General features: G+C 49.6%; 1 protein-coding gene across 1 annotated transcript; it reads left to right on the forward strand.

Moving 5' to 3' along the window:
* Positions 1–3,064: 3,064 nt before the first annotated feature.
* SNTN (sentan, cilia apical structure protein) lies at positions 3,065–6,438 on the forward strand (the record flags this gene model as incomplete). Its single annotated transcript, XM_082487874.1, has 4 exons — positions 3,065–3,174; positions 3,837–3,871; positions 4,676–4,815; positions 6,280–6,438. The coding sequence occupies 4 exons, from the start codon at positions 3,065–3,067 to the stop codon at positions 6,436–6,438; spliced, it is 444 nt and encodes a 147-aa protein (XP_082344000.1).
* Between the last annotated feature and the right edge of the window lie 13,043 nt (positions 6,439–19,481).

The following is a 19,481-nucleotide window of genomic DNA, read 5'->3' on the forward strand; positions in this document are numbered from 1 at the left end:
CACCCAGGGCATCCCTTAGACCATCCCAGCACAGGTGGGAGCAGCAGCATGCACCCCAAAAGGCATGGTCACGGAGAAACTAACGGGTAGGAAACACACACTCTGTGATTTTGTTTATCCTCCACATTCTCCACATTTGGGCACCTCAATACAAGAGAGATATCGAGGTGCTGGAGCGAGTGCAGAGGAGGGCAACGAAGCTGGTGAAGGGCCTCGCAGACAAATGCTATGAAGAGCGGCTGAAGGAGCTGGGACTGGTTAGTTTGAGGAGGAGGAGGCTGAGGGGAGACCTCATCACTCTCTACAACTATTTGAAAGGGCACTGTAGAGAGGTTGGTGCTGGTCTCTTCTCACAGGTAATTAATGACAGAACAAGAGGGAATGGCTTCAAGCTCCAACAGGGTAGAGTTAGACTGAACATTAGGAAAGAATTTTTCACGGAAAGAGTGGTCGGGCATTGGAATAGACTGCCCAGGGAGGCGGTTGAGTCACCATCCCTGGATGTTGTTAAGAGACGTTTGGATGTGGTGTTGGGGGATATGGTGTAGGGGAGAACTTTGTAGAGTAGGGTAGATGGTGGGACTCGATGATCCCAGGGGTCTCTTCCAACCTAGACAAGTCTATGATTCTGTGATTCTCTACCTACTGGAATAAATGCAGGGGTTCAGTTTTCAGGCTGCTTAGCAGCACGCTGGCCTGGCTAAACCAGCTGCGGGTCAGCAGGAGCTGGTCTGGCTCTGCGGCCAGCGGGGGACAACAGCTATTAGCTAACTGGCATTTGTGCAAAGCAGACTGCGTGTTGCACGGCTCCGGATGCCCACCTATCATGGAAGATCAAAATGACCGTATTCTGGTCACAAAGACATCAAGCTGTTACCTCCCCGGCGTGCCCGCGCCTGCCCGCTGCTGCAGGGCCGCCTCTAAGGCAGCCAGGGCTCCGTCACGCACAAACCTTGCGCAACGTAAGGCTTCCTGAACTGCAGAAAGTACTTTAAAAAGGAGGGGAAAGCTCTGGGAAAATACCAAAAATGGAGACTGCGGCTTTTCGCAGTGGCAATTACTTTAAGTGAACTGCCTGTAAAGATTTCGCGGTTTTAAGTGTCGGGTTGCGTAATTTGTGCAGCCGATATTGTTAACGTGTCAAACGTGCTAAAAATTGACCGATAAGAGCACCTGGATATTTCAAAGGTAAATAGAGCGTACCAAAATAGACGCGGAGCAGATGGCCTGACTCCCCGCGCACCTCGCTGACCAGAATACGCGAGCAACGCACGCAGCCAAAATCTTGCTGTCTTCGAAGCCGATCATCTGCAAAGGCAAGGGTTATCCTCGTGCTACCCTTCTTCTGTTAGGCACTAACGCTCCTGCAGACGCTAATTAGTGTATCCTAGAGGGATAATGTACCCCAGGCTTGCTTGAACTTGTTACTACCCCAGCAAAGCAAATCACCTGTTCCGGAGCTCCGGCTCTCAAAAGTCGGTCAGATTAAAAAAACCTGCGAGCTGAAATCTGATCTACGGTGGAAAGAGCCCAAAACGCAGCGGGCTGGCTTTGCCAGCAGCTCGCGGCACTGCCTGTAGCTGATAAACATGCAACAGAGTCTGGTTCTCGCTCTCATTTCTACCTTGGACGCTAAGACCAAACGTTCCCCCTCTGCGGATTAGCTGGGATGTAAGGCTTTTCACGCCTCCTTGTATGGTTCAACAGATGTGAAAGGGAATTATCACTTCAACATGATATCAAGACTTTTTTTTTTTTTTTTTTTTAGCTGATGGCAGATTACTAAGCCTGAATTCTTGTTTAATTTTAGTGTGTTAATTGATGGGATAATGAGCATTGATTATATGTGTTTTGGCTGCGTCATTGCAATTACAGGCTCTGTTTTATTCATGAGCCAGTCCTAAAGAATGCACTAGAGATCTAAGACAGCTTAAACCTCTCGGAAAAAGGCTCTGAATTGTTTGAGTAATGACACTCTTAGATGGAAAATTAAAGGTTCTCTTTTCCCATGCTTTTTAAGATAATTAAAATCCAGGAACAGTAAGGTGGTGAACATCCTTATTCATTAGCCTTCAGTAATTTAGCTTCCACTAAATGAGGAAAACATTTTAATTCTCTAGGCCATCTGTTGCAGTCTCCTTTGCGTGTCCTGTTACATAAAGTCTCATCCTGGGTAGCTTTAACGTCGGTGTTGTATCCTTTCACCAGCAATGATGGGCTGGGTGAGGTAGCTGAAGTCACTACCTATTAACAGACCACCCTGGGATTAAAACGCCCGCTCGGTCTTTCAGGTCGAAGTTATCCTGCCCAGACACCTCTAGGCAAAGGAGCCGCAGAAAGGAGACCGTGCGCAGAGATAGGCAGCGGGACAAGCTGTGTGTTTTCTAATAGCGCTCTCCATGCCAATAAATAACAAAGTTCATCGGAGCCCTTCCAGTCTCCCTAATGTGCGACTGCTCTGCCATATGGCTCGGTGCTGCTTTCGGAAGCAGGCAGTATCCATTCGGGTGGATACCGAAGCGGAGGCTCCGTGCCGGATGCCGCTTTGCAAACGGTTCGGAGGAAGAACAGGGAATAAATATTAAAGCAGGAGCATGCTCACCGGGGATAAATGTTGCGTCAGAAATAGGGAAACGCTTGATTTCTGACTCCATCTATAGGAACAACTCGCTTTATAGCTCGGGGCAAGGTACGTTAGCCCACGTTAGAAAGGGTTCCCCTTAAAATGGTAATGCGTATAAGCTGAATGGATTCAGTGTCGCAGTTATTCCCGATGCAAAGTTACATCCCTACAGGTCTAAGAGGATTCAGGCTCCGTTAGTTTGGCTTGTTTCCGTCAAATTCTCACATAAAAAGAAAAGCCACACTGCTTGCCACCCCAGCAGCGCTGCCCTGCAGGGGCTGCTTCAGGCCGAGGTATTTGCCGGCGGGGTGATCACCAGGTGACACTTACGTTATTGATAGGGCACGGCTGCGAGCAGGCTGCTTTCACGGGGCAGAGCTTGAATTCACCTGTTTGCTACTGCTCGCGTTGCTTGGAGATCACAAACACCCCGGCCTCGGGATGTGCGGCTGCAGAGCGAGCGTCCCCGCCACGAAGCAGTACTCGCTCAATCAGCCAGCTCCTGCTTCCTCCAAAAAGAGCCCTCCGGCTGCAGCAGGCATGCCCAAGCGGTAAGTCAGCGCGTTCTTCTGTGCATCTCTGGTGACCTGCCATTTGTCTTGAAATTCATTATCCGGATGTATTTGTCTCTATCACAGGCAATCTCTTCCACTGTGTGTTGTCTGCTCTGTAATTAGTTTCCAGCACTTGAGCAAAAGTAAGCGGGCTTTAAGTTGTAACAGAGAGCAGGGATGTGCTGCTCACAGGTGCTGGAAATAAAAGCTATGTGTCTGCTCCAAACTGGGAGCGCTGGTGAGTGGGGGACGACAGACCATTCGGTACCTCTCTGGCGATGGGCTTAAAACTGAGAAACTTCCTGGAGCTCTTTCATGTTCTGAAGAAAATACTTGAAGTATATAGCAATGTATATAGCATATATATGCACAGTATATAGCATAGTATATAGCAAACACCCCTCTCTTAAAATTATTTAATAAGCACCTTATTAAAGGCTGCTTGTTTAGGTGAAGAATTAGGAGCTGTGTGATGTTGTGTGCTGCTCATAAAGGCCGTTTTCCTTTCCACTGGGAAGGACAGCCGCTCTCCCTTGGGAAGCCCTGAGTTCCCGGGGGATTAAATGGAACAGAAATGAGCAGGCCCACTCCTGGAGAAACTATATATACACACACAAGTCAGCAGGTGATAACTGTGCCTCTCCCTCTCTCCCCACCAGCACACCTATAGCCAAGCAGCTGGCGTCGATAAAAGGTAAGGGGACCCATTCGTTGTCCCTTGGGGGTCCAGGTCTTCCAAGGTGACAGCCTGAGTGCAGCAAACCCCGGTGGCGTAGCAGAGCTGCGGACACCCTGCAGACCCTCGACCGGTGCAAGACGAGAGGGTCTTGTAGGTCCCTGTGCAACATGCTCCAGCGTCGCCCCCCATCTCCTCTTCTGCTTGCCTTTCCCTTAAAAATCACAGCCCCCATCGTCTGCGGTGCCTGATGGTAACGGAGGGCTGTGAGCGTGCAGGCTTTGGCATGCGGCTCGGGAGTGGGGAGGATGAATACAGACAAATATCCCAGCTAAAATCCCAAGTATACGGTAATGTTGAAGTGCAGCACTGATGCTCAGACGCAAACATTTCTGCCCAGCCAGGCCTCCCAGATGGGCTGTGTCTTCCCTGATGCAGGATCCCGGGAGTCCAGACGCATCCAAAAGATGGCCAGCGTGGCCCGGCCCCGTGGTGCGGGAGGTCCTTGCTGGGTGCCCAAGGTGGGGGCAAACCGGACGGGTGTCACTCATCGCCTTGTCTTGCCGCTGCCGCGTGCCCCGGCTCCGACTGAAGGGTCCCTTTTGGGGGTGTTTCCGTGGGGCATGAGGCATGTTGCTGGCCCACTCCAAATAAAATCTGGGCCAGGTCCTCTGTGGGTATAAACAGTTTCAGTCTCATTAACTTTAATGAAACTACACAGATTTCCACCCACTCAGGACGGTTCTGACAGATTCCTTTCAATTATATCTCAAATGCCACTTTCTCTGATAGGCTGATGGCTTTCTCTTTTCCCCGCCACAGCTCTCGGAAAAGGCTCAGACCTCGAAAAAGCTCTCGCTACCGCGGCTCTGGTGTATAACAACTCCGCTGACGCCGAGGGCAAGCTCAGCAAAGCCGAAACCAAAAACCTGCTGCAAACCCAGTTTGGGGGTTTCATACGGGTGAGGGGGTTTGGGCGAGCGGGTGGTGGCGGGCGCTGCGGGTGCAGGAGCGGCGCCTCGGGCCCGTCCTGCGGCCGGGCGGGCGGCAGCCCACGGGGTAATCCCAAGTGACTTTAGTGATTCGGTACAAACACCTTCAGAGAATTGAGTTGCTTTATGTTGAGCCTGTGTCTCGCACAGGGCTAAAGGAGGGGGGGGGACACAGAGCAATAAACCACTGTTGACGTGCCCGCTTGCATTTTCGTTAACAAAGTAGGGCACTTGTAAAAAAAAAAAAAGCAAACCCAAACAAACAAAAAAAACCCTCAGACGATGACAAGAGACTGTATTCGTGAAGAGAAGAAACCCATTGCATTTAATGAGGTGTTTGGTAGTTCACCAGAGCACTGACCCAGCACCGGGAGAGCCATCCCAGTGCCGCAGAGCCACGTGCGCTGCGGTCACTGGTGGGGCCACTGGGAGAAAGGGAGCGGAAAGCACGTCTCCATCGTCGCCCACCCGGGGTGTCGGTGGCAGCCAGGTACGGTGAAAAACAGCTATATCGCCACTTGTGGCTGTAAACTTCCGGCAGATTTCCGCTCCCCCCCCCCCTTCCCGAAGTAAAAAACCCAAACCAAACAGTTTTATCAAGTGGTAGAAAAAACTATGTAGGACTAGTAAAAAGAGTTCAACTAAGTAAATGAGACAGGTGTTTAGGAGTGAAAACATTCTTGACAGTACTTTTGCTTCCAAGAATAACAGAATCACATGACTGGTTGGGGCGGGGGAATTGGTACCAGATTAGAAAGTAGGCACCTTATGGAAAAGGACTTGAAAATATCAATAGCCAATCACATTTGGAATCATGAGGTGGTTCGAAGATTATAAAACTAAAAAAAACCTCCTGGAACTCTTTCCTTTTTTCATTAGGAAAGATGAATAACAGACATGATACACAATTTTAATAAACCCTTCCGTTCCAACAGTCATGTCCAACAGGACAGAGAATAGCAGCTACTGAAGTTATGTCTATAAAATCAACGGTTTCTGAGACCTTCACAGCATATATTTGAGGACCTCTCTCGAGGTTAGGAGGGTGGGTTGGTTGGTTGGTTGGTTGGTTCCTCCCCACGGTTTAATCAAGGCACGGGACTCCATTTTTTTCCAGCAGTTACCAGCTAGATCATTATCACTGCCGGGTTTTCAGTCATGACTAGGTGTCTTTTAAAGGATGTCTTCTGGATTCAGGTGTAAACTTCGGGGACTCGTTGCTCTGTCTGACTGCAATAATATTTCTGTTTGAGTTTCTTGGGATACCTTTAGAAAAACTAATATGAATGTGGACATAAAAACCTGAATGGAAAGATAGAAAAATACATGAATTTTTACATAGGTGTCTGTCTCTTTTTTTTTCTTTTTTTTTTATGATGCAATAAAAAAGGAACTTCATGCTTAATCTTTTTTTTCATTTAAAATTCTCCATAGGGCCAAGAAAACAAACCAAAATACCAGGAAATAATTTCTTCCCTGGATGAGGAGCTGGAGAACAAAATTGATTTTGAAGATTTCATGATCTTGTTAGTCAGTCTCACTCTAATGTCTGACCTGCTGCAGGAGATCAAAAATGTGAAAACCACGAAATGATCAGTGCTTTAAAAGAAGAAATGGCTCGGCACTTTATAAGGAAAGCAGGAGTGAACCGCACACGGAGATAACAGCGAGTGCCTGGATACCCTGTGCTGGTGCCTTTTAAATGGAATAAAGTCTTGACCAAACCTGGCTGAACTCACTCCTCTGTAGAAACCATCCATGGAGTGAAATGTTGGTGCTCGGGGCTTTGTGTTCACTACGCACGTGCTTTGGGAGGGTGTGCTGACTGGCTCTCAGGAGGTCCCGAGGCCCCAACACCAGTTAGCAGCTGGGTGCAGCCCCCCAGCCCAGCTTAATGCCAGGGGAAGGTAGCCCGTGCTCTCCCAGACCGCTCCATCATCTCCCACACCATTGTGGGGAGACGATGGGGAGACCACGGCCAAGATGTGCAGCCCCATCTCCCTTCGGGGCAGCGGCACGCGTGGCACGGCCGGTCGGCTCCCCGGGGCTCTCCCAGTTACCCCAGGGTGATACAGCCCTGAGCAGAACCATACCAGTGATGGGTTTCACAATTGGCAGCGACCGCAAAATGTGTCGCAGCCTTCGGTAAATATTGACTTTAGTCTGCGTGGATTCCAACCCACCGTTAACCCTCCTGCAAGGAGCATTTATTTGTTCTTGTTTCCTCCTCCAGCTGACCTGTTCGTTGGGCGGTCACTCTGGCAGGAATTTCAAGTCCAGCGTTTGCAATGCATCTTCGGCAGCGCTGTGCTTGTGTGAGCGAAGGGATGACTTAGTTAAACGTGCCAGCCGGCTGAGTCTGTCGGTTCGTGAAACTGTGAAGAGCAGAAACCAGATAAGCTAAGAGGTGGTGCAGGCTGGGGCTGGGGGGCAAAAGAGTGGCCGATAAAGTGTTTGTATTGGAGCTGGGCGACACTGGCTGCCTACCCACCGCCTTGGTTAGCGCCGGAGCCGCGGTATTACATGCTCATCGTCCTGATCTTTGTTTTGATTCCTACCTATAAGGTCGTGGCTCAGAGCCAACATTTAGTCCGCTGTGACATCCCGTTGGGGCACAAGAAGCAGTTTCGGGCCCCAGGAACGGAATAGCCTCTGTAGGAATTTAATGAGCCTCTACCGAGAGAGTTACGATGAGTGAGCCAGCAAAACAGCTCAACCCTTTCCATTTTCTTTTCTTCCTTGGCTGGAAAGGAGAAGACAAGAAGGATTTAGCTTTGGTGCATAATTTTTTAAAGAGGAAGGGATCAAAACCTTTGGTGGTAAAAGAGGGAAATTAATGCCAGCTGAGTAACAAGATTTAACTCCTCGACATAAAAAGGCTCTTAGTGCTTCCAGAAGCTAAGAGGATGTTTTGTAGCGGATTTTGTTGCAAAGGAAAGACATACTGCAGTAGGAGGCCAGCAGCCAGTTGTTTTGAGAGGGAAGGTCTGTGTCTCTGTGCAGTGTGGGATGGAGCTGAAAGAAGTGCAAATGGATGCGGTGGGTTTTGAAATGAAGCTCAGCAGGTAGGATGCTGCTCCGTGGGGTTTGAACCTCAGCCAGGACCTCATCTGGCAGCCTCATCCATGCTTCATATTGATAATGTGTCCCTAGTGTTGCTCAGCCTCTTCCCCCACCCCCTTGGGTTTTGGCCAGGTAGAGGATCTGTGAAAGCTTAAAAAATCAGCTCGTGCTCCTTTTCTGGGGTAGAAAGATGGATTAAATGTGAGATTCCCTAGAAGGCTTTCCCATTACCGGAGTAAAGAAAACATGGCACAGCCCTGAAAAGCTTGTTTGGGAGCCAGTGGTGACTCTGAAAGCATAAATTTCCTAATATACCTCTGTTAGAACAAAAAGCTGAAAGGAACAATATCGTAAAGCCAATTAAGAAAGAGTTCTTTGAAATCGCTGAGGCCCTAACACAGTTTCTGTTATTGCTGAAATGCTTCTTAATCTTGCATGACTTGAATTAATGACTTAAGAGCCTTTTATCAGATCAATTCACTTTGTCATCTCGTCCTACCCAAACCCTTTGTATTCTACTGCAGCGCGTTGTGAGCCAGCGCCCCGAGTCCCTGGCTTCGATCAAAAGCTTGTGCTAAGCGCAGTAAAAATCCAAAGCAAGAAGCAATTGCTGAACAACTCAATAGCAAAGTTATTCAAAGGGTAGGGAAGGAATCAGAGGCACAGAAAAGACCAAGTGCCTGCACGCGTCGCAGGGCTGGAACTGGATGCCGGTCTACGCTGGGCTTGTCGCGCGGAAGACCATGGCTTCCCGAGAGGCACCGTGCTGGCTGCGGCAAGAGTTTCTGAACAAAGTGAATGGGGTGTGCAAGGCTTGATCTGCATCAGTCCTTGAAAGTCCCGCCTGATGCTCAAAAGCAGAAGGACGCTCTTGGAAGAGCCCCAGCATCTTCTTATAGGCAGGAGTGGGCAGAAGTTTGCAGCTTGGCTGTGGAAGATGCTCTTTTATTAGCTCAGACTATTTGTGGCTGCCCTGAGCACTCTCAGCTAACGGCTTTGAAGCTGATCTGGCGTAGACAGCGTGTCTGGCTGCATCCTTGGGGAGCTGGCTAAAAGCTCGCTTAAAAGGCTACTGTTGTGCTTTATTTTGTTCCTAGCTTGCTCCTATTGGAAGCGATGGGAGTTCGTCATTGATTTCTCATAGCAGAGCCCACGCAAGTGCTACGGAGTTGAGCAGGCGGCCAAATTGATGAAACCTGCAGGCTCCTCTGCCTCAGCAAGTGTGAACACCGTGTCAGTGGCTGATACCCCCTAGAAGTGAAGGCAGCACGGAGCGCAGCTAGTCAAAACCTGACCTCTGTGGGCTTGGGGCTGAGTTGGGATTTGTGCAGCTACACTGTCCAGGTGTGGACAGCCACCCTGGGAGGCTCTGCAGACTTTAGACCAAAGTTTAAAGTTCTGTTCTGAAAAGTCTGAGTCATCTCTGCAAGTTACGTGAGCTTTCAAGTGACTGCCAGAGGAGAAACGGGGGTCAGGGAGAGCTTCAGCCTCAGATCTTCAGCTTCCACTTCCAAATATCAGCTCAGGAAGGCAGGTTCCTTCTCTCACTTTAATTAGCACACCTCCAGCTTCTCCCCATAACTTCTTCTTATCTGGCCTTAACTCTATTGCCTGCTGGACTCGGAAGGTTTTGAAAATCTGGCTTTAGGCTAGTCTCTGAGGTGCTCTCCCAGATCCCAGGGGAGCATCCAGCCCGCAGACTGTCCGGGGGTGAGTCACGGCGGAGTTTTGCACGTCGACCTTCCTGTCAGGAGCCCGGGGCCACACGCACTGCACGTGCAATTTTTGCATAAATCTTTCAGGAAAGAGAAATAAGCCCCCCAACTCTCTCGCTGTTATTGCACCTTCAGGAAGACCTCCTGCCTGGGGCAGCACCGGCGCCTGGCTGCTGAGGAAACCTTGTGGTCTGAGAGACGTTTTGCCTATCTCTTCTCTCAAAGTAATTGGTGCGTTACTTTTTAATGTAAAATAAAATTTGCCTTTGTCGCACACACTTTGCAAGTATGTGTGTGACGCACAGCCCCACCTCAGTACTTCCACGCGTTGTGGCCCGTGACAGCTTCCCAGCAGCTGCTTCCTACGTCCACTCAAGTGGTTATTGCAGCAAGTCACCTTGCAGCGAGAGGTGGAGCTTTGCGTCATAGTCCACCAAGGCAGCAGTTAAATTGTGTCTTCATGGTAGGAAAGCCTTCTTCGGGAGTGTTGGGATGACTCAGAAAGATGCTACGTAGTGCATCCCCTTCGGAGCTCACTACAGAGCAGATGAAAAGCTTTATCCCAGAATTATGTTCTCTCCAAAGTGGGATAGTTTGTGAGCCACAAAGGAGCACTCTGAAACGCCTCCTGGAAAAAAAGAAAATCTCTTTGTTTCAAGCTCAGTCGGGGAAGCTAGATAAAGAAGAGATGGTGGGTTTATGGCTTTCTGAACTGACAGCTTTTAATTCCTGCACTGACTTTTACTGCAGTCAGTGGTTTACAAGGTTTCCGGTGAAGCTGTGTCTTCTCTCCTCACTTTGTTCATCTGTTGTTCCCTCACCCCGCAAGTGTTTATAGCCCCGGTTCTGAGTCCTCCTCCAGCAAAGGTAAACAGCAAATGATGTTCGGCAGCCAGATATATCAGGCTGTCTCTCTAGTCCCCAACCGCACAAAACAGCCATTAGACATAGATAGATTCAGAGCCACGGGACTTAGCTTTTATTCATTGTTATTGTAGGAGTGAGCTTATGCCATGCATAGCCATAACGAGAGTCAGTCCCAGCATCCAGCACGTACAGAGGAGGTGAAACCGTGATCCCCCAAACTGAACATAAAGAAACTCATGAGATCAGCCCAAGCCCAGCACCGGGCATCTGTAGCAGAGGCTGGTTGTTCATATCTGGAGTAGCGCCTCAGTCATTGTTCCTCCCATTCAAAGGTCCAATTTGGAAACAGCCAATTTGGAAAGGATTTCCTGTGCAGAGAATCATGGGTGGTGCTTGGTTCCTCCGGGGCAAAACGCAAATTGGGTTTTATAGCGCGTGACCATGTAATGGCTTGCCAAAGAACCATTGAGTCTCAAACAGGACCTAGGGTACCTGAGGCCCCCGGGCAGGCGGGAACCTCCACTGCCTGAGCTGTCCCCCCACGCGATGGCTCCTCACGTGATGGCAGCACAAGCTCCAGCCCTTTGCAGGGTTGGGTGTCACCTTCACATTTCTGACACCCACAGTGCAATCCCTGGAGCCGAGGGACAAATTTGCACTTGTGATCTCCTCTTTGTTTGATTCCCCTTGCCATGATACAGCGTTCTTGGTTGCTACCTGCTGTATCTTGATGTCTGGAGAAACACAAACCACAGCTCACGCTCCTGTGAAGCTGCTTCTGGAATCAATGAAAGGCCAGGACCTCTCGGGTGGAGGGAAGCAGCTCCTCCAGTGGGCATGTTTCTAACCCTCCAGGAAAACCGGCGGCCCAAACAGATGCAGAAGTTCATCAGTGGGCAAAATCAAGCCCCTGCCTGTCCTGAGATGATCAATAAATGACATACAGGATACCAGGAGCTCTGCCACCCTCGCAACCTCCTGCAGGCAGCAGCTAGTTGGCCTCCGGGCCCTCTAGCATCGCTGGAGCAAGGGAGAACAGGCGTCATGGGAAGCGATCTTTGGTGAAAGCCTTGCCTTGCTGCATGTGATTACCGCATGGCTTGTTAAGTGTTAGCCGATGTTTCAAAATGAAATCTGAACTCTCTGGAAAGGCAGCTAAAGCTAGGACAACTCCTTGGCTGGATAAATTGATGTATGCTGGGTCTCTGCTTGGGTTTGAAAAACAAAGCTGGCTAGTACTGGGAACAGTCCAAGTATTCTTACAGGGGGGACAAGTAGAAAGATCTACAACCCAAATCCAAGACCTTTCCTTCTCCTCCAGCGGTGGTCCAGAGAGCCCTCCCACCATTTCTTTGGCTCCTTTTCCCAGGAACGAGAAAGAGATTTCCCAGGCGTCAGGCATGAGATTGGTTTACTTTGACACCTGGGGCCGTTGGAGGAAGCCTGCAGGCAAATGTTGACCCGTTTCCCACATCTGCTGGTGGATTTTTCTTGATCTAATTGTTCTGCCTCCATCTCTACGTGACGCTCTGTCGGGGTTTGTTTGGAGACAACATGTACTAGTAGAGATATCCGGGTTAAGCATTGTATGACAGAGTTTGCTTGTCTAAAGCTGGCAGGGGCAAAAAAACACATTGGGAACAGAAGTCCAACAGGTAAAAATCCTTTTTCCTTGGGCACTGTAGCTGGTGTCACAGTTTCCCTGGGTTTATACTCCACTATGTGGATTTTGTAGGGTTTTGCCTAATTAATTAATGAAAACAATTTGCAAAATTACCTTCTTATTAAACTGATCTCACTACGGAAATAAGGCTGATTATTTCCTTGACAAACTTTAATTAAGCAGCTACAACAAACTGTAATAAAGAGCACAAATTAAAACCAGATCATACCAGACGTGGCTTTGTCAAATGTTGTGTTAATACTGGGCAACATACACAATGATTAAATGATACAGAAAAGCTCTTTTTTTCTCTTCTGGTGAAAATCTATCCTATTCCCAGAGGAAGAAGAGTTTATATAAAAACACCACATTAATAACCAACACATCAGTGAGCGTTTATCAGTAGCGTCTTTCTAACAGCAGCTCTTAACTTGCACGTTCTGCAAGACTCAGCCATTTCAGTGCTTTTTAATGCCTTCTCTAAATTTACGCTGGTAGTACACATGACCCAAGGTTATTGCAAAGCCTCTGAGAAAGAGAAAAGCTTTATCACCTGCACCATACACTCCTCAATTTGTCTTTCCTCTTCTGGCTTTTTAGTGCTTGGACTCAGCTCAGCTGAAAACAGAACACAATTTGAGAGCAATTTGCATAAGAATTGTAAGCGGAGGCCCACACAAATTAGGCATTAATTAAGGAGCACCTAAAGCTTTCTGCTGAATGCATCCCGAGGTGAGGCAGCGCCGGGAGCGCTCGAGTCTATGCGAGGGAAAGGGTGGGGTAAGCACATCAAATAAAAGAGCAACGCTCAATTCTTCTCTGATATTTATTCGCACCTTTGAGGCCAGAGGAGAACGCAGACTTTTTGCCCCCGTTAGAGGCTGGTGAGCGCTGCCCCTGTAGCAGAGCTGAGTTGAAAGGAAAGCTCTTCCGCGCTCATCTGAATTCATCCGGCAAACCGCAGGCTGTCCCGAGCCTGGGGCGCCGCTTGAGGGGCAGTGGTACTGCAGAGCCCCCGGGGAGGGAGAGGTTGCCCCAGCCCCGCGGCCGGGGCAGCGCGTGGGTGCGAAGCGGGGCTGGGGGGGTTGGGGGGGGTGTGCTTGAGGTCTGGGGTGTGGGTGACATGCTGATGTCCCAGGATGGACAGGCAGTGCCTCAGAGATGCGGTGGAGGAGGGGCGTCTCTTCTGCCTGATGCAGGGTCGGGGGGGGGTGGGGGGGGGGAGGTTTACCTCCTCTGTGGGAGTAAATCTATATATCTCCTGATATAACAGGAGAGCGGAATTTGAACCTGAAGGAAGCTCAAGATTGAGCCTGGAGACTTTTGAAATCTGAAGTGACAAGTTTTCTTTTGATGTTGGATGGGTACATCTAACCGGGTGGAAAAGGCCTCTTAAGGAAACTGGCTTTTAACTTTACTGGGTGACAGCGGTGCTCTGGATGTGCCTGCTGCCCTCCAGAGCTGTTATAGCCACAATCTTCAAAAGAGAACATTCTGGGTCTGGTTCTTTCCTTCCTTCTAGCCCAGAAAAATGTTTAGCAGCTCTTCCTTAGGCATTTAACTGGGAGCTTGCAGCTGCTGAGTGTTTCAAATCAGCTCAGAAATTCTGATAAAGGGAAAACCCCCTTCTTCTGCAGAGCCCTTGGGAGAGAAGTTGGGGCGCTGGACTTCCCAGGCTGAGCAGATGGGAGAGCTGTTTTGGGCTGCCTTACAGGTATGTAAAATGTCTCCTTGCGTCAGAGATTTATTAATCTACAAGAAAACAAATGTTGGTATTGATCAGAGTGGGGAGTCTGGTGTGTCCTTGACGTGACTCAGTTGCGAAGCTGTCTTGAGCACAAAGCTTGCATCCCGGTAGCTTTAGGAAGATCCAGTCTGGCCTCGCTGCTGCTTTTTGGAAGCACTGAGAGCTTAGGAAAGGCAGGACTGTCCCCTTGAGCTGGAAGCCACGTGAGCCATCTGTGTGCTCTCCTGCAACCTGGGAGCAGTTTGCTCTTGACAGTTATTTCATAACAAGACTCCTGGCTAGATGTGTGCATCCGAATGGGTGCTGTGAGCTAACGGGGTCAACAGGTAATTTAAGATCAATTGAAGCACCCGATAAGTTTGTTAATATACTAGAGCCTGAATTATTAGCTAATAAATAAATGAATTGAAACTGTTAGCTTTTTTACCTCCATGGTACAAATTGCTGTGACATCTCAGGTCTTTGTAATGTCTCATAAAAACACACGTTGCCCTTTACGGGATCTTCTGGAAACTGTCGCTCTGGGCAGAGAGTGGCTGTCCTGGTCGCCTGCCTGACCCGCGGTGTGGCTGGGATGGGAAGTGGCTGACGCAGCCCGACTGTGCCTGCTTCCCCAGGGGAGAACAGGGGGGTTTGGCTGCTGGGACCGTAGTGGAGCCCGGGCTCGGGGTTTGGCACTTGGTTCGCTCTGAAGGCACGCGTTGAACTTGCTGTGAAGGTGCTTCTGCTGCCGTTGCTCCCCAGAGCCCCGCATGCTGCTAGGTTGCATTCGGTACTGCTAACTGCCTCCCTCCACAGCTGCCCTGCGAGAGAGACTGGTGCCCGGTACCCGGGGAAAGACTGTAGGAAAGGGGGTGGCCATTAGCTTATAGATATTTGGGGGGGGGGTATACATATATATATGTGTGCTAAAAAGAATGCATAATATAATTTGGCCTATGTATACACAAGCAATAATATATATGCAATGTGTATAATATATAGCTATTAATATATTAGCCATACATAAAATATCTCTCTGCGCGTATACATATATAAAATCTTCTCCAGTTTTCACTACTGTGAGTTATCTCGCCTACGAACGTTCGCTTGCTTCCAAATGACTTTCCAGGCCACTTAGGACCACAGTGAGCAGTACAGATCCCTGAGCACCTCCCCGCTCTGTGGAAAGACTGGGGCTTATCCCTACCCATGCGGGTTCTGTATCCCTCTAGTTATTAATGTATTAAAGGATCTTCCCTCTCATGCTGTGACATCCGAGCAGCTCTAAGTGCCTTGGAGAGGGGCTTTGTCAAATGCCGCTGAATGGAGTAGGCCATCGCTCTGCTGGTCGCTGCTCCTCGCGGGCGCGATGTGCTGTCGCTGCTGCTCTTGACAAGGTTTGGCAGGTACTGAAGCTAACAGGTCCGCGTGCCCCCACCCCTATCTCGGGGCTCTCTTTTAAAACCTGGTATCACATTTGTCATTTCTCATGTCTCTGGTATTGATGTTAACAAGAGAGGGGTTGTCCACCACCGGCAGTTGTGGCTAACATCTGTGGCTTGAGATCTTCAAAAAACACTTTTTTTTTTTTTTTTTTTCCTCCTGTGAGCTGAAGACTAATTTATTGGCAGTAAGAGTGTAGAGAGTACAAAGTCAGCCTTTCTTGTAGCTTAATATCTCTCTTCTTCTCTTTTTCCCTGCCAGTCAGCATCTGAAAGATGCCAAGTATTTCACAAAGGTTTGGGTTTTTCCTGGCATGGGCTGCTTTTTTTTTTTTTTTTTTTTTTTTTTTTTTTTTAAATCTGATTGTTCAGAAAATCCTCCGCTTTAATATAGCCCATTAGTTTATAGGGAGATGGCAGAGGAAGGGGGGCCGTGACGATAGCAGAGTATTGCTCATTTGCCATTTTGTCTGTAATGCGCTGCTGTGTTGTAACTGCATCTCGCTGAAGGTAATTATCACAGAAAAGCCATCGATTTTTCTCGAGAGACCCCCTTTCACAGGTGTGTGCGGTGGGAGCCAAATGCCAGGTCCCACATGATGTGTGCTCAAGTGAGCTCTGAGACACTGCTCCGAAATCAGGTGTCTCAATTATTCATTAGTTAATGGTTTCTTGGAGGCATAAGGAAGGCTGGGACTTGGGAGCCTGCCTACAAATACAAGACCAAAACCTCGAAGGGTTTATGTTATTTACAATAACAGGGGTCCTGGTGATGCTCCGTGTGAACCTGGTTTCCAGGCGGGGCACAACCCTAAATCCTCCCCTATGGTGAGCGGACTGACTCAAGGAGCAGCCGATACACCCCCAGCCAGCTGAACCCCCCAAACCTCACCCAATGGGGTGAGGAAGGGTGAGCAGGGACTCCCTGGGAGGCAACCTTCCCGGGGCTGCCATGCTGCTGGTGGAGCTCTAGGAGACAGACTGGTGACAAACGGTGCCTGTACTGGGCTAACTGGAGTCACTCACACAGAGATGTACAGCACAACACCACGTATTCTCCTTAAATGTGTGTCAGCCCAGCCATATCCCAGCTCCCAGTGCCCTGCTCATAGGCGCTTGCCTGCGTTAATAGTGCAAGCCACAAAACGACCCTGACGAGAGAGGACTCCAGGGAGACCTCATAGCAGCTTTCCAGTACCTGAAGGGCACCTACAAGAAAGCTGGAGAGAGAATTTTTACAAGGGCTTGTCCTGATAGGATGAGGGGTAATGGATTCAAACTGGAAGAGGGGAGAGTTAGATGAGATTTTAGGAAGAAGTTTTTCCCTGTGCGGGCGGTGAGCCCCTGGCGCAGGGTGCCCTGAGAAGCTGTGGCTGCCCCATCCCTGGAGGTGTTCAAGGCCAGGCTGGATGTGGCCTTGGGCAACCTGGGCTGGGGGGAGGTGTCCCTGCCCAGGGCTGGAGAGGTGGAACGAGATCATCTTTAAGGTCCCATTCTATGATTCCATGATTAACCGTATCATCACATCTCCTTTCACCACTGCACTGAGCCCTCTCCTTCCATACACTTCAGGACGTACGTGCCCAGCTCCTGGCTGTTTGTGCTCCTTGTGCCGAGGGAGCCTTCCTGACTGCCCTCCACCCAGACTTTGGCCCAGGGACTCTGTCATGTGCCTGCTGTGCCGCAGGGTGTGGGCACTGTTGGCCAAAGTATAGAAAACAAAAGTGCATGGAATATTTAACAAGCCTTTTTTTCCCAACAAGTTTTCTCTGCTTTACTGCAGGGCTCTTAATTTGATGAATTAATGTAAGATGTGCTAATGTACCAGCACAGACAGCAGGCACAGGTCTGTCTTCTGATCCCGGACACAACAGTTTTCAACCGCGCTGCTGAGCATGGTGTGTGCTGATGCCACTAGAAATTGCCATAAAGATAACGGCAGTGTCTGTGCTTGCCTCGGAGGAAGATGCTCGTGGCTTTTCAGTTCTCTTCTCCCTCTGTGACAGGACTGAGCAACCGCCTTTGCGAGGCAGGAGCGGGCTGGTGGGAATCTGCTCCCGAGTGAAGGGGGCAGTGGTGCCTCCCACCAGCAGGTACAGCCTGCGACCCCAGCGTGGGTCCCTGGCTCTCCGCAGGGCTCTTCTGTTCCTGAAGACATCACGGGGGTGTTTTTGTGTGTCTGTAGCTCGGTGCAGTACAGTCTGTGCAGTGCATTTGGTTAAAAGCATAGCTAAAAAAGGCTCAGACCATCTCTGACTCCATCACAGAGCCACCGTTGGGCCAGAAGTGACAGATGCAGAGCTATTTTGCTCCAGCTGTACCTTTTCTGGTCTGGTTGTTTTTTAATCCGTGCATTATGAGTCCTTGGGCAGTGACAGGTTTCCCTTAAAGGTGTGGAGGCTGAGCCCCATCCTGGAGCCTGCTGAGGGCCGTGATCCTCCTGCCCTGGTTGCCCAACAAGTGCATCTTCCCTCCTGCAAGGTCCTGCAGCGAGCAGCTGGGGCTCGCCAGTGGTGGAGCTCGAGGAAAGAAGCTCCCAGCTCCTACGTCTGCGATTCAACCCCAGGGAAAGGTCTAGACTTGAAGGCAAGGCAGGGAGCCCTGTGCTCCTGGTGCTGGGCTCGGGAGCGCGGGGGGGTGGGGGGAGCTGCTGCCTTGGTGCTGATGTACTTGAACAGGTCGCTCATTGGCTTCAGCTTTCCATGCGTAACCTATATAGAGGTCTGTTGCTGGGATAAAGAAGCTCTTGTTGTGCTTCTAGAAGTAGGTGTCGTGCGGTCACTGTGCCCGGTGATGTGTTGGCACGTTCGCAGCATACAATAACAATCGCGCTTTGCATATTGAGAGGCAACTTTTCAACTTCGTTGTCTGCTTGAACTTGCCCACAGCAGGTTCTCAAACGATGCATATTGAAATGGAGCCACCTCGAGGTACCTGTGCCTAGAGAGAGACCCCCAACCAGAGAGGACAAGATTGCCCTGTCGCTATTTTGAAAGATAAATGACCTGACAGCGAGCGGCTGTCTGCTCGCACGAGGAGCTTTTAGTCATTTGGCATAAAGCAGAATATCTAAACCATGAAGGTGTGTGGGCTTTGCAGCGCATAAATAAGTTACAAATTAGGGATTCTGAGTGGCTGCTCGCCCCTTGTGTGCTGTGCTCCGAGTGATTACTGTTCTCCTCTTTGTCTAATCAAAGATCCTCAGCTCAGAGCAGGTTTCTAATTTAAACACTCGAGTATAACATATCTCGCTAAATTAAATAACCTTTACCCAGACAAATCATTGCAGAAATCTGTGTCTCATGCACAACAGATTCTACCCCCACCTTATAGATGACTTTTTCCTTGTCTCTGTGATACAGCTTCTTCTGAAGGGTAAATGATTCCTAATATAAACACGAATAATCTAGGCTTCACAGTATTGTATCTTCATTTTAAGACATCTACTAGAAAATGCAGAAAGCACCCTGTAACTTTAGACGCGCTGGCTCGGTTTATAGGGTCTCAGGCTCCCCGAGCTAAAAACGGAGTTACTTTGGGACGGGATTTGCAATAGGACAGCTTTCCATGGGGGCCTCAAACCCCCGGCACCCGGTATGTCTTGCAGCTTCTCTCTGTATTGCAACGCAGGAGTAACCGTCTAAATAAAGCGCGCGTGCAAACACCACAGCCCTGCTCCATAAAGGAGCCCTCCCTGTATAAACACACCTTTACGTAAATAATTAGTAGGAAAATTAAGGTGGTCATCGACACAGAAAGTACCACTAAAGACTTAACGGCGCGTACATCCTTCCTACGCTGCCGCTGGGTCTCCGCTTTTGGCAGCGCTGTCTGCAGGGATGAACGCAGATTTTAAGCCTGTCTGGTGGAGAAGCTGTGCTACAGCGGGCTCTGCTCCGCATTGGAGATGACTTTGGCTCTGTAGACAGTAACAGGCAGATATGTAAGGTACCCGAGGCCCACGAAAGCCTATAAATACTGGCTCCTGTGCCTGACCCAGTGAAAGAGGGAGCGTGCCGTGCTTGACAAACGGTGTCACCTGGCCAAGGGTACATCCCGGGGCTGAGGGATGCAAAGGGAGCGTCCTTGTAAGTAGAGGGAGACACTTAATACGGCTGCATGTGTGCCGGGGGAGCAGGTTGCCCTTGCCTATGTAG

Source organism: Vanellus vanellus (assembly GCF_965231255.1).
Source record: "Vanellus vanellus genome assembly, chromosome: 9".
NCBI classification, from domain to species: Eukaryota; Metazoa; Chordata; class Aves; order Charadriiformes; family Charadriidae; genus Vanellus; species Vanellus vanellus.